This window comes from Girardinichthys multiradiatus, chromosome 11, assembly GCF_021462225.1.
Source record: "Girardinichthys multiradiatus isolate DD_20200921_A chromosome 11, DD_fGirMul_XY1, whole genome shotgun sequence".
Lineage (NCBI taxonomy): Eukaryota > Metazoa > Chordata > Actinopteri > Cyprinodontiformes > Goodeidae > Girardinichthys > Girardinichthys multiradiatus.
In genome coordinates, this window is record NC_061804.1 from 1672842 (window position 1) to 1686544 (window position 13703).

Genomic DNA, 13703 nt, shown 5'->3' on the forward strand with positions numbered 1-13703 from the left:
AGAAATACCATCAGAAAAGCCTCAGTATAGTCGAGTTAAAGTCAGCTGAGACTGAAACTTCTACAGATCCCATACTTCCCATCATGCACTCTGTCATAACATCCTGTACTGTGTAACATTAGTGAGTCTTTATTTCCTACCTGATTTTGTCTATGAGTGTTGGATGGGTGCAAAAACTTGTTATCACTCATGTAAAAACTTTGTGTTGCAAGGCACCTGCACTATGCCTTCCTCCCTGTGTGTGTGAGATCATTGTTATCTCTGTGTGAACCAGCCTCCTTTCTGTCTCACACACACACACCCTGTCTGAACTGTCTGTTGAATTGTGTATATAAATAAAGAGATAGGGTGTCAAAACTTTGTAGTTTCACTGCAAAGTGGGCTACCCTTGCTGCAAGTAACTCTGACTGTATCGTTCTTACCTCTGAGTTGACTAAATAATACCTAACAATGAGAAACTTCTCTGAAGCTGGTCTGCTACAAGGACTAGAATGAAAACGAGAGAGAAAGCACCCAAAGTCTGGAGAACTGCTGATCAGAACCAGGTCCAAAGATCAGAAGAACCTTTGGGTTACTACCATTGATTATTACCAATGAAAGCTGGATCAATAGACTATTTCACTCTGAATAACTGCTCCTCATTTACAGAAGTGAACCGTTAATGATTATCTAGCTTCAGTCACAGGGTGGAGATTTGTACAGTTAACCTGCATGTTGTAAAGACTTATCTGCAGATAACAACGGACCCATCTGTCCTGTGTGAGGCTGTCAGACAGAACAGATCTGTTCTCTCTGAAACGGCACCAACATTTAGAACATTCTGCAGCATTGGACCATGCAGAGACGAACTAACAGGAGAGGATACACAGAATATTTTGTTAAAGACAAACATCTGAAGCTAAACAATCTGAAACTGGAAGCTGAAAGGTTTGTATGGGGTAAAAACACTGTCAAAAACAATGTGTATGTAAAGATTGAAATGTGTGTATGTTAGTCAATAGTTGTGCATAAGTAAAATCCAAAAGAGGTTTTGTATATTTTCTCTATAAGAATACAAAATAAAATGTTACAGCTTCAAGAAATTACAAACACAAAGTTCAAGTTTACAGTTGTGGTTTATTCTTTATGAATACAATATGCTATAACAGTTTATGAATACGATTTATTTTCTATGAGAATACGAATTTACATCAGAGACTTGGTGTCACGTGATCTGAGGCTCAGAATATAGTGGGTGGAGTTATACAATGATGTACAGTAGGTGGCGCTATGCACCTCTGAGTTTGTTGCGAACCGCCAGCAGAAGAAGAAGCAGCAGCACTAGCGTCAAGATGACGGACCAAGAAACTATGGGACAAAGCCAGGTAATGTTAAAAAGTTTATATATGTCTTAATGTCGTTAATATATGCTCTTGGTCCGTCATCTTGGCGCTAGTGCTGCTTCTTCTTCTTCTGCTGGCGGTACGCAACAAACTCAGAGGTGCATAGCGCCACCTACTGTACATCATTCTATAACTCCACCCACTATATTCTATGTTTTAGTTTTGTATTTCATAAAAATAAGAACAATGCTTTATTTATAATACTCTTGGTTTCCTCCCTATCCCCCCTCTGTTCCTAATATTCCTTTTAGACTGAATTATCTCCCATTCCGGCGCTACGTTTACTGGCGGTAAGGAGTGTGACAGCGCATGCGCGACACAAATCGACTAACTGTGCTCCACTAACCAGCCTGAGATCACGTGACACCAAGTCTCTGATATAAATTCATATTCTCATAGAAAATAAATCGTATTCACAAACTGTTATAGCATATTGTATTCATAAAGAATAAACCACAACTGTAAACTTAAACTTTGTGTTTGTAATTTCTTGAAGCTGTCACATTTTATTTTGTATTCTTATAGAGAAAATATACAATACCTCTTTTGGATTTTACTTATGCACAACTATTGACTAATATGCACACATTTCCATCTTTATATACACATTGTTTTTGACAGCGTTCTTACCCCATAGGTTTGGTTTAGAAAACAGATACCTCCGCACAGAAAACATTCCAGAATATCCTAAACCAGAGTTCCACACGAGTCTTCTGAAACATGAAACTACAGGATCAGCATTAGGTGGGATCAGGAATGATGGAGGCTTCAGGAATCCATACGGAGGACCCCTGATATGGTGGAGTCTGGCTGTGGGACCAGAAGAGTTGAAGGATGCAGAGGTGAGGCTCGTGGAGAAGACTTTCCCAGATCGGATGGAGGTGGAAGATCCTGAGCAGCAGAGCTTCCTGTGGAGGTTTGCCACCTCTCCAGCCTTCGTGGAAACATCCCGGCTGGGCACGTACCGCTTCACCTTCCCACTGGAGGAGGTTTTGACAGCCTACAGAGACCAGGTAAGATCTCTCCGCGGGTCAAACTGAGGAATCAGGTTTTCCTGCAGGTGCAGGTCTGAGTTAGGAGGGTGAAAAAAACATATTATTTAGCTGTTTTCCAAACTGACATTCTGGTATAATAAAGAGGCTCCATGATATCGGGAAAATATGACATTGCAAAACTATTTTATTATTATTTTATTGCTTCCTACAAATGTAGAAACTGAAAGACAACATCTATATATTGAAAGTATTGGGCATTAATTGACATGATAGGATTAAAGATGCGATAAAAGACATTCGTGACACAAAATAAACATATTTTGATGTTAAATTTTGCAAGGCCAAAGTCGTCCCATAATGAGGTCAAAGGGGAAGTCTCCGATCATTCATTGTGTGAACATCAATGATAAACGGTTCGGGTAGAAGCCAAGTTACGTTAAAAACAGCGTTAATATGGAGAAACGGTGCATTGCTGCTGGTGGCAGCAACACTACGACAACAACCCATAGTCTGCACTACTTTCCTGAAGGGAAGAGGATCAGAGCTGCCTGGATCAGAGCTGGAAAACTGAGGAGGAACAGATGGGCTGGTCCCACCAAACACAGCCAGGTGTGATCAGAGGACTTCTCAGTAAACTGCTTCAAACAAGAAACCTCTGAATTCACCTGAGAAATGATGTCAGAGGTCAGATGTCTGCAGATGAAGGAGGACGTTGAAGCAGAGTCTATTGCTTCGCTGTTCAGAACATCTGATGGGAAAAGATCTCCACAGAAAAGGTTGTTGCTGCTGTTGCTAAATGGATCAAGGCTCAGCAGGTAAGAACACTTCCTGGTTGCAAACGTACATTTAGATATCAGCAGTTATTGTTAATAATTAAAAACCTCAAGTTATTATTTTTATTATTAATAATAACCTAACATACAATAATAATCTGACATTAATATTATTATTAAAATACACACAATATATTTAAATAAATATTTATCTAAAGATTTTGATATAAGTTGAAAATGACACCAGGTGGTGTCTTCAGATCTGGAATCATCTCTTGTGTCGCTGCTGCTGCTCCATGCTGCTCACTTCGCCTCCGGCTATTTCACCGCCGTATTTAATGTAACCCTGGATTTACACTGTATCTGTTCTGGACCGGTCCGCTGCGTACCCCGGAGGAGCTCCAAGAACCATACGCGGATCGTGCAATAAAAGCCAGTGATAAATGTGGTACCAAGTCCAAAACAAGTCATTCTGTGGAAGTAAAACCAGTTAAACTGCTTCATTTTTCGTTTGATGCATCCAGATATTTTCATGTGTTTTGATCTCACTTTGAGTTCTTTGAGTTCACTGAGTGCCGAGAAGCTATATTTGTTGCTTCATTTGGTGCATTTATCTCCAGTAGTCACTGGACTGACAGGTTTAGAAGATGGTTTTATTATTTTATTTTTTTCTTTGAACATAAATCACGTTTAAAGCTCTAATGAGGAGGATCTCCTGGAGGAAATTCGTTTCTTGATCAAACCTAAATTTATTGTAGTGGTAATATATTTCCTGGTGTCTGATATGTTGACCCGGTTCTGGTTATGTTGCAGTTTTGCTCCGGTTTCCAGCCCATCATGCGGGTGTACGAGACTGTCCTATACAAGCAAGAAGTGATGCACGTCGTTCTGGTCCACAGTCCAGCTCATCAGAACTTCTCACACTGCCCTTTTCTGACTGATGACCCCGAAGCCGTCTGTGTTTACAGAGATGGGCATTTTATCTGGAGGTCAGAGGCCATGTGTGGAAAACACTGGTAAGAGCAGCAAACAGGGAAACATGGCGGGAAGACGAAGGTTTTACCTCATCTTCACCATCTGTGATGGAGAATAAATAGTTTTTCATGTAATGGGAAAACTAAGTACACCCTAGGATCCAACAGGCTGTAGATTTACCCTAACAGTATTGATTCTCAGTATTCATTTCAAGTTTGAGATTAGGACTTTGACTAGGCCATCTTGTCAGCATCTTGTTTCTTGCCTTCTTCGGCTTTTCTTTTCTAGATCTGCTGATGTGTTTGGGATCATTGTTCTGTTGATGACCCAGTTGGAACCAAGCTTCAGCTGTTGAACACATGGTAAATGGCCTGCACTTGTATAGCCCTTTATTAAGTCTGAGGACCCCAAAGCTTTGTACACTATAATCAGTCATCCACCCATTGACACACTTACAGAGGTAGACTACATTGTAGCCACAGCTGCCCTGGGGCAGGCTGACCAAAGTGAGGTTGCCATACAATCAGCGCCACCGGGCCCTCTGAACACCATCAGCAGGCAAGGAGAGTGAAGTGTTTTGCCCAGGGACACCATGAAGACTGAGGCGGACGGAGCAGGGATTCAATCTGGCCACCTACCAGTTACAAAACGAACCCCTACCACCATCACCCCAGAAGCATCCAAAAGCTCCAGAATCCACTCAAAAAACTGCAAGATATGCAGGTCCTGTAGCTGCAGAACAAGCCAAATCACCACCGTGCCCGACAGCTGGAGTGACGTGTTTGAGCTGATATGCTCGGTTTCTCTTTCCCAGACACAGTTCTGTTCATTACGGCCAAACATCACTAATGGGTTCAAGTCCCAGCCTGAGGTCTTTCTGCCTGGATTAAATTATTTAATTAAAACATGCCAATATTGGTTCAGTGTTTTTCTAACTGTCCGGTGATGACCACCTGCTACCTGAGCCATGTAGAGTCTGAGATGGAGCTCTTGGGGTTTTGGTCATTTCTCTGAGCTTCATGCTCTGACCTTGGGCTGAATCTTCTCAGATGTCCACTGCTGGGAAGATCTGCAGCTGTCTGAGATATTTTGCTCGTGGGAATGATGACCCTTCCCAGATTGACAGGCAGCAACGGTTGCTGCTCAGAGGTCATTGCTGATGGTGATCAGTTAATTAATACATTTGATTAGCAGCACCTGACGAGGTTTCTCTCTTAAATCCTTTAGAAGCAGGTTGTACTTAGTACAAGGGTGTACGTAGTTTTTCCATAAATAACTTTTTAAGTTTAGGTTCATGTTTGTTCTGCTGGGTTTTTGTGCACATGAGGTTAGACTGAGATCATTTCAGAACCTGAACAGATCATCGGTATGATGTCTGTATAGAAAAGAAGCCTTGGATTAAAACAGGGCGTACTTTATTTACTCGTACTCGTCATCTTCCACTTCATCCGGGACGGGGTCGCAGGGTCAGCAGACTCAGTAGAGACGCCCAGACGTCCCTCTCTCCAGACACCTCCTCCAGTTCCCAGGCCAGCCGAGAGACATAGTCCCTCCAGCGTGTCCTGGGCCGTCCCCTGGGCCTCCTCCCGGTGGGACGTGCCTGGAACACCTCGCGAGGAAGGCGTCCAGGAGGCATCTGGTATAGATGCCCGAGCCACCTCAACTGGCTCCTCTCGATGTGGAGGAGCAGCGGCTCTACTCCGAGCCCCTCCCGGATGGCCGAGCTCCTCACCCTATCTCTAAGGGAGTGCCCGGCCACCCTACGGAGGAAGCTCATTTCAGCCGCTTGTATCTGGGATCTCGTTCTTTCGGTCATGACCCAAAGTTCATGGCCATAGGTGAGGGTGGGAACGTAGACTGACCGGTAAATCGAGAGCTTCGCTTTTCGGCTCAGCTCTCTCTTCACCACAACGGACCGGCACAGTGCCCCCATTACTGTGGCAGCCGCACCGATCCGTCTGTAGATCACCCGCTCCCATTCTTCTCTCATTCGTGAACAAGACCCTGAGATACTTGAACTCCTCCACTTGAGGCAGGAACTCCCCTCCAACCTGAAGAGGACAAGCCACTCTTTTCCGGTCGAGAACCATAGCCTCGGACTTGGAGGAGCTGATCTTCATCCCAGCCGCTTCACACTCGGCTGCGAACCGCCCCAGCGCATGCTGTAGGTTTGGCTAGAGGGGGCCAGCAGGACCACGTCATCTGCAAAAAGAAGAGACGAAATCCACTGGTCCCCAAACCAGACCCCCTCCGGCCCTTGGCTGCGTCTAGAAATCCTGTCCATAAAAGTTATGAACAGGACCGGTGACAAAGGGCAGCCCTGCCGGAGTCCAACATGCACCGGGAACAGGTCCGACTTAGTGCCGGCAATGCGAACCAAACTCCTGCTCCGCTTGTACAGAGACCGGATGGCCCCTAATAAAGGGCCCCCGATTCCATACTCCTGGAGCACCCCCCACAGGGCATCACAAGGGACACAGTCGAATGCTTTCTCCAGGTCCACAAAACACATGTGAACCGGTTGGGCAAACTCCCATGAACCCTCAAGTACCCTGTAGAAGGTGTAGAGCTGGTCCAGTGTTCCACGGCCGGGACGAAAACCACACTGCTCCTCCTGAAGCCGAGGTTCAACTATCGGTCGGACTCTCCTCTCCAATACCCTGGCGTAGGCCTTACCAGGGAGGCTGAGGAGTGTGATCCCCCTGTAGTTGGAACACACCCTCCGGTCACCCTTATGAAGGGGGACCACCACCCCAGTCTGCCAGTCCAGAGGTACTGTCCCCGTCCGCCACACAATGTTGAAGAGGCGTGTCAACCATGACAGCCCCACAACATCCAGAGACTTGAGGTACTCAGGGCGGATCTCATCCACCCCCGAAGCCTTGCCACCGCGGAGCTTTTTAACCACCTCAGTGACTTCAGCCTGGGTGATGAAAGAGTCCAACCCCGAGTCCCCAGCCTCTGCTTCCACCACGGAATGCGTGATTGCAGGATTGAGGGGATCCTCGAAGTACTCCTTCGACCGCCCCATAATGTCCCCAGTCAAGGTCAGCAGCTCCAACTGTAATGAGTGTTGGAGAACCACTGCTTCTTCCTCCTGAGGCGTCAGACAGTTTGCCAGAATCGCTTTGAGGCCAACCGGTAGTCCTTCTCCATGGCCTCACCGAACTCCTCCCAGGCCTGAGTTTTTGCCTCTGTCACAGCCCAGGCTGCAGCATGCTTGGCCTCATGGTACCACCTCAAAGCCACCTGTGAAACTGGTGGCTGTACTTTATTTATTTATCTTTTATTTATTTATCTCTCAAAGCAGCTTCTGCTAACTGAATGTTTGGTGTGGGGAGACCGATGAGCTTCTCTGAGGTGTTTGGGACCAGAACAATGTTCCTTGTTTTGTCCTCCTGTCAGGTTGGAGCTGGTCAGCAGACCTGACAGCCAGCAGCTGGAGGCCTGTGGTGTAGCTGAGGACCTGTATTATGTTTGGGACCATGTTGCTGTTGCACTGCATGTTGGGAACAAACAGGTACATCACCGCTCATGATGTAATTCTTCTTCCTGTCATGGTGGTATTTGTTATCCTTAATCTGTAACAACATGCTCAAGTTTGTCTTCTGTGGTGGACGAAGGTGATTCTTTATCCAAATGGATCTAAAATGTGTCTCTGTACCCCAAAGGGATGCAGGCCCTAGAAAACATTCACACAGTGATTAAAGTTTTTGTACTGTGTCATATATAGTATTTTAGAAGAAGGAATGTAAGACTCCACCATGTTTGTATCCTGAGTCAGAGCATTAGCATAGGAGAAAATGCAGGCATTTTGTAAATGAACAGTTTAATATGGATCAAGTCATTTAATCTGCATAATTTGCCTGAAAAACGTTGCCTATGTTGTGGTTTTTCTTTCTGCAGGTGCTAAAGTTTGATGCTGATCGACTGAGAAACAACCTGAAGTACTGTCTCCAAGACGACGTTAACTACACTCTAAGGGATCACGTAGCGGTCAGTTTTGATGATGCTAAAAGGGTGGTGAAGAACTGGTGGCCGGACTGGAGCGGTCATCTGGAGATGGAGAGTTCGCTGCAGCAGAGTTTGACAGGTAGACCAACAACCCTCCTTCCTGACGGTGTGAAGGATTCAATTTCAAATTACTAAAGAACCAAGAAAGCCAACTCAGAGGAATGAACTGATACGGAAAGACCTTAATGATAAAAATAATAAACAACCCCAAATAATCCAAACAGAAACAAGTGAAAAACAGAAACACATCTCTTTTTTTGGTCATTTAGTCAATGCATGAATCTGAATTAAAAAATAATACTTTAACTTTTATTTAATTTCGATTATTAGATCTGGATTAAATGTTTACTCTGTGTTCCAGTTACAGACATCAAACTGGTTCTAGTTGGATGGCCTGGAGTGGGCAAGAGCTCCAGTGTGAACACCATACTGGGAATAAATGCCTCTAGCTGGGGTGCAGCTGTTCCACCCTCAGGTAACCCACAGAAACCCTAATATAATCATATTACACCAGTTTCACAGTGCCGCTGCTCCCCCACCAGTGCATCTATGGTAATGCTCCCCCCTACCTACCCCACCACAGCACACTGCCTCCACTTGAAAGCCCAATCCCTTCTACAGATCCCCGGGACCAAGTGTTGAACCATGATGGACTGAACCTTCTGCTCAGCAGTTCATCATATTTTCACTTGCAGAACCGCTGAGGGCACCACAGCCCAAAGAGACAATAACCTAAAAGTTTCCTTTTACACTTTTTACAACCACAACTGGTCTTATTCTTTTAGGATCAGTTTGAGGTTTAAAGTTCATCACAAACAAAATGATTATTAATATTATAAACATATACCTACAGTTTTAATGGTTTATTTGATTGCTTCTTTCTCCAATCAATGCTTCTGCATCACACAGCTGAGGTAACAAATAAGACTTGTTTGAGATAAATCAGGAGTTTATTAGCAGCCTCAAAGCGTCATTTATAGCAGAAATATGAAGCCAGATGAAAACATGGCTTGGTTAAAAAAATATGTTAGCCCGAATATATTCTGGTGTGTTCTGACTATGAAACCCAGGCCTCTTCTTCCCCTGAAATTTTCTAATTTACCCTGAACAGTTCTTGTGTTTGTTCCGCTGTAAGTTCTGAAACCGGACCATTTATGTAAATTGGACCTGCAGATGCTGAGCGGTCCTGTTGACTGATGTCTTGTTCAGCCCCTGAATGTAAAACTACACAACATTAAAAGAACACACTCGACTGGACCTCCATCCTGATATGGACCGGGTAATGGGTTAGGAACAACAGGATGCCAGATGTTTGATGCAAACTATCAACCCACAGAGGGCGGAAGTCACAGAGACATTTTAACTGAAGACTTGATCTGCTGAAATGTCATCACAGCAACTCATCATGGTCCTCAGTAGTTTGTATGGTCCACATGTGCTTGTATGCATGTTCCTTATCAGATGATGGGTGGTGTCCTGGGGTATCTCCTCCCAGACCCCAACCAGGGCATCACTGAACTCCTGGACAGTCTGAGGTGCAACCTGGAGGCATAAGATGGACCTAAACATGGTGTCCTAGAGATATTGTATTAGATTTAGGTCAGGAGATTCTTCATCCTCCAGAAACTGCCTGCATACTGCTGCCACATGAGGCTGGGTATTATCATGCACCAGAAGGAACCCGGGACCCACTGCACCAGTGAAGGGTCTAACAACGGGTCTAAGGATTTCATCCTGATACCTAACGGCAGCCAGGATCGTTTATCCTGTACAGGTCAGTGTGTCTCTCTATGGATTTTCCTCCCCAGACCAACACTGATCCACCACCAAACCAATTAGGCAGAACACTGATGAAGGCAGCAGAACGTTCACCTCGGCTTCTCCAGACCCTATCATGGCTCAGAGTGAACATGCTCTTATCTGTGAAAAGAACAGGGTACTGGTGCTGAACCTGCTAATTCTAGTGTTCTCTGGCTAAGTCCAGTCCAGCTCCATGGTGCTGGGTGAGGGTGGAGTTGGACTGCCTGTGCAACCTCTACAGGGTCCAGGTATGGCCTCCTGCTACCAGTAGTGAAACTGACCCCGGTCACATGTAAAACTACTGGAAAACAGTCAAAACAAATGTTTGTGTCCTCCACCTGTAGAACCATTCCTGTTTCTGGGTCATCTCACCTGTTGTTGGCTTCATTAACACCAAAACAGCTGAAACTGATTAACATCAGTGATGGAAATTTTATAAAGTGCCTTTTGTGCTAATTGAGGTGAGACACTGCCTGACTTGACAAAAAGTGCTTCACTTCCCTTCCTGCTCCCTCCTGCTGGACCCCCCGAGGTAGAATACATGATAGAGGGAACGTTTACTGCAGAGGAGTCGAGACGTCTGGCGGAGAATTAAGTTAATTCTCACCGCTGCTCTTCCAAGAGCGGCTGCCAGGCCACATGGGGTTTTTAAAATACTGAGATAAGGAAGTGATATTCTTTGTGCTGGTGAGAACAGTTTGGCTCAGCTCAGCAACATGTCTGACCTGGAAACAACAATTTAAAAACACTGGTTGAACAGACGGCGCTCCAACAAAAAACCAGACTTCCTGTTTTCTGAGGTGACCAGAGAGGATCTGTGGTTGGTATTATAATAAAGTGTTTATAATTTTACGGTATTTACACTCTGACACAGGATTATAGCAGATCAAGCTGTAAACTATTTTAAACTGTGATGGTGAGCTCTTCCTCCATAAAACTTCATCAAAACGTTCTTAGTAGATTAAAACATTCCTTCCTATCTGGGCAAAATTTCCACTCTGATCCATGTAATGGAAATGCAGAAAGGTAATAACGGACCCAGAAACGGGCCTTTTGTTCCCTCTACCGGTTCACATTCTCCACATCATCTTAGTGCCACTGGTCAAACTGGGTCCATGTTCAGGAATAAAAGCCTGTTTTCTGTCCTCAGGTAGAACCCGGTGCTGTCTGAAGAGAGGGAACATCTTCAACGGGGAGGTGACCATCATCGACACTCCAGGACTCTCAAGAACATCCAAGCCTGAGTTCAAGGAACAACTCTTCAGATGCATCAACCTGTCAACCCCTGAACCCTACGCAGTCCTGCTGGTGATCAGACTGGGGTTCTTCACCACAGAAGTTGAGGAAACAGTGAAGCAGATGCAGGAAATGTTTGGGGAAAATGTCTGGAGCCGCACCATGATCCTCTTCACCCACCAGGACCAGGCTGAACCAGACATCCAGAACCAGCTGGAGAAGAATGGAAACCAGCTAAAGATTCTGTTTGAGAAAGTGGGCAACCGATTTCAGGTCCTTAATAACAACCTGGGCCCCAGAGATGTCCAACAGGTCTGGGATCTGTTGTTTGAGGTGAAAGAGATGCTGGTTAACAATAATAGAAGGGAGTTAACTGGATAGAACCATATTTCCAACACCTGAGTGAATTGAGCTCACGCTGAGCTGGGTTCAAAGGTATCCTGCAGGGATGGGCAACAACCTTCACACACGATGTCAGCTTCAACCCATGATTATTCACATTCTGCTCCATATTCTGGCTTTTCGACTCACGCTTCATTCTCAGGGGCTGCAGCAGAAACACTTATGTGTTTTATGCACAAATGAGGACCAGAACCATTACACTGGGCACCATATCATACAGTTTGCAGATGATTTTGTCATTGTAACGCTTTTAAGAAGTGAAAACATGCAACATGGCCTGGTAGTTAATGGTTTAAAAATGGTGCAAAGATTCTTTGAAAAACAGAATAAAGCCATCTTCTAAACCTGTCAGTCCAGTGACTGCTGGAGATAAACGCACCAAATGAAGCAACAAACATAGCTGGTCTGCAATGATCATCAGTCCTTTTAACAAGCCACAGCAGCAGGCCCACTCTATGAACTCACCCACTGAAGAACACATGAAAATATCTGGAGGCATAAAATGAAAAATGAAGCAGTTTAACTAGTTTTATTTCCACTGAATGACTTGTTTTGGACTTAGTACCGCATTTATCACTGGCTTTTATTGAGTGATCTACGTATGATTCTTGGAGCTCCTCCGGGCTTCACAGCGGACTGGACCAGACCGGAGCAGATACTGTGTAAATCCAGTACAGTACAGTAAACAAGGGCGTAACTTTGACTCTAGCATTGGGAGGGTTAAGCTCTCTGCCTAGTTATTTATTTATTGAATCGTTTACTTTTGGAAAAGGAGTCAGAGGAGTCCAGAAATTCATTCTAATGCTTTTACTGTGATTTACTTAACTTTCCTGTTTTCTTTGTATTTATTGTGGTTTTTCTGTTCCACATCAGTTCAGCAATTTATAAAAGGCTTACTTTTTCTAACACAGAACCAAATATTTAACATTTTTAGAGAACCTTCATGTTCATGAATGGTGCATTGTGGTGTTTCTGGGGTCTGGAATGGATTAATTGTATTTCAATTCATTTCAATGAGGAAAATGGATTCCACATATGAATAATTTATCCATCATGGAACAAATTAACTTATAAAGTAGAGGCACCACCAGGGGCGTTTGTAGGGTCTGAACCTTTGGGGTCTTCAGCCCAGGCCCTAAATAGTTCATTTTCACCAGACAGCGGCCCAGTTTATAAGTCTCTTAAAGTAACACAGGACATGTTGTAGCAGCTCTCTGCCTTGGCTGGGTTTTCATTGAATGTAAATTATTGTGAATTAAACAAAAAATCTTCACAATAATTTGACCTGGTTTTAATTTTTTGTTAGTAGTTGACGTGAAGGATGAAGAGAAACAGTTTAAAGATCATTTGGTTGAAGCAGATAATGACACATTTTGTGATATTTGGAAAAAACTTTCTGCTCGGTCCGTCGGACTAAAGTTGTTCATAAACTCAGAGAAACTATGCTTACTGCGGTTCAAATAAATGTGCTTCTTTTCTCCTCTATGAAAATGACTTTTTAAAATTTTACTCTCTTACTCTCTCTCCAAACCCTGAGGCTCCATTGTCATAATTTTTTACATTTATAAAAAGAAAACTGGTATAAAATTGATTTTCTGGTAAGACCCTAAAAACACATTTATTGATTTTAATTATTCTGTGAGCCATCCCGACATTTCATTAAAATATGTTCCTCCTTTCATGAACCTGTTCTGTTTTACTGCATCTTTCCAGACCTCATTTAGTCTGTTTTTCTCCACTGACCCATTAGTTCAGTCTTTACTATTAAACACTCTCTGTAGACAAATATATCTTTAAAATAGAACATGGAGCCTCATCCTGGACCTGTCTTGGACTCTTGCCTTTTGTCCAGTTATCAGTACTAATTTTACAGTTATTAATAAATGTATACATAAAGTGGTGTGCATGTATTACATTGAGTAGAACTGTATCCACCTGCATGTGGCATAGAAAACAAATCATCAGCTGACTTAACAATACATGTATATTTACCTCATTTTTCCTCTTTTTATGAGGTGTTGTCGACTAGTAGTGAGGACCATCTGTTGACTTCCATTGATTTTCAGTCATTTTCAACCCTTTCTATGCCCTAACCCTGACAATAACCCTAAACCTAACCATTACCA

At 43.8% G+C, this 13703-nt stretch overlaps 1 protein-coding gene and 1 long non-coding RNA gene across 2 annotated transcripts in view; one reads left to right on the plus strand and one right to left on the minus strand.

The window, feature by feature from the left end:
* Positions 1-740: 740 nt before the first annotated feature.
* Positions 741-13262, plus strand: LOC124876334. Its single transcript, XM_047378999.1, has 7 exons — positions 741-927; positions 2020-2395; positions 3964-4166; positions 7531-7645; positions 8032-8218; positions 8501-8614; positions 11090-13262. The coding sequence occupies exons 1-7, from the start codon at positions 836-838 to the stop codon at positions 11554-11556; spliced, it is 1554 nt and encodes a 517-aa protein (XP_047234955.1). The 5' UTR covers positions 741-835; the 3' UTR covers positions 11557-13262.
* The window catches only part of LOC124876338, a 47149-nt gene continuing 35707 nt past the window's right edge, over positions 2262-13703 (minus strand). Inside the window, exon 4 of the long non-coding RNA XR_007040285.1 lies at positions 2262-2450. This is a non-coding gene — a long non-coding RNA (uncharacterized LOC124876338). The remainder of the gene's footprint in view (positions 2451-13703) is intronic.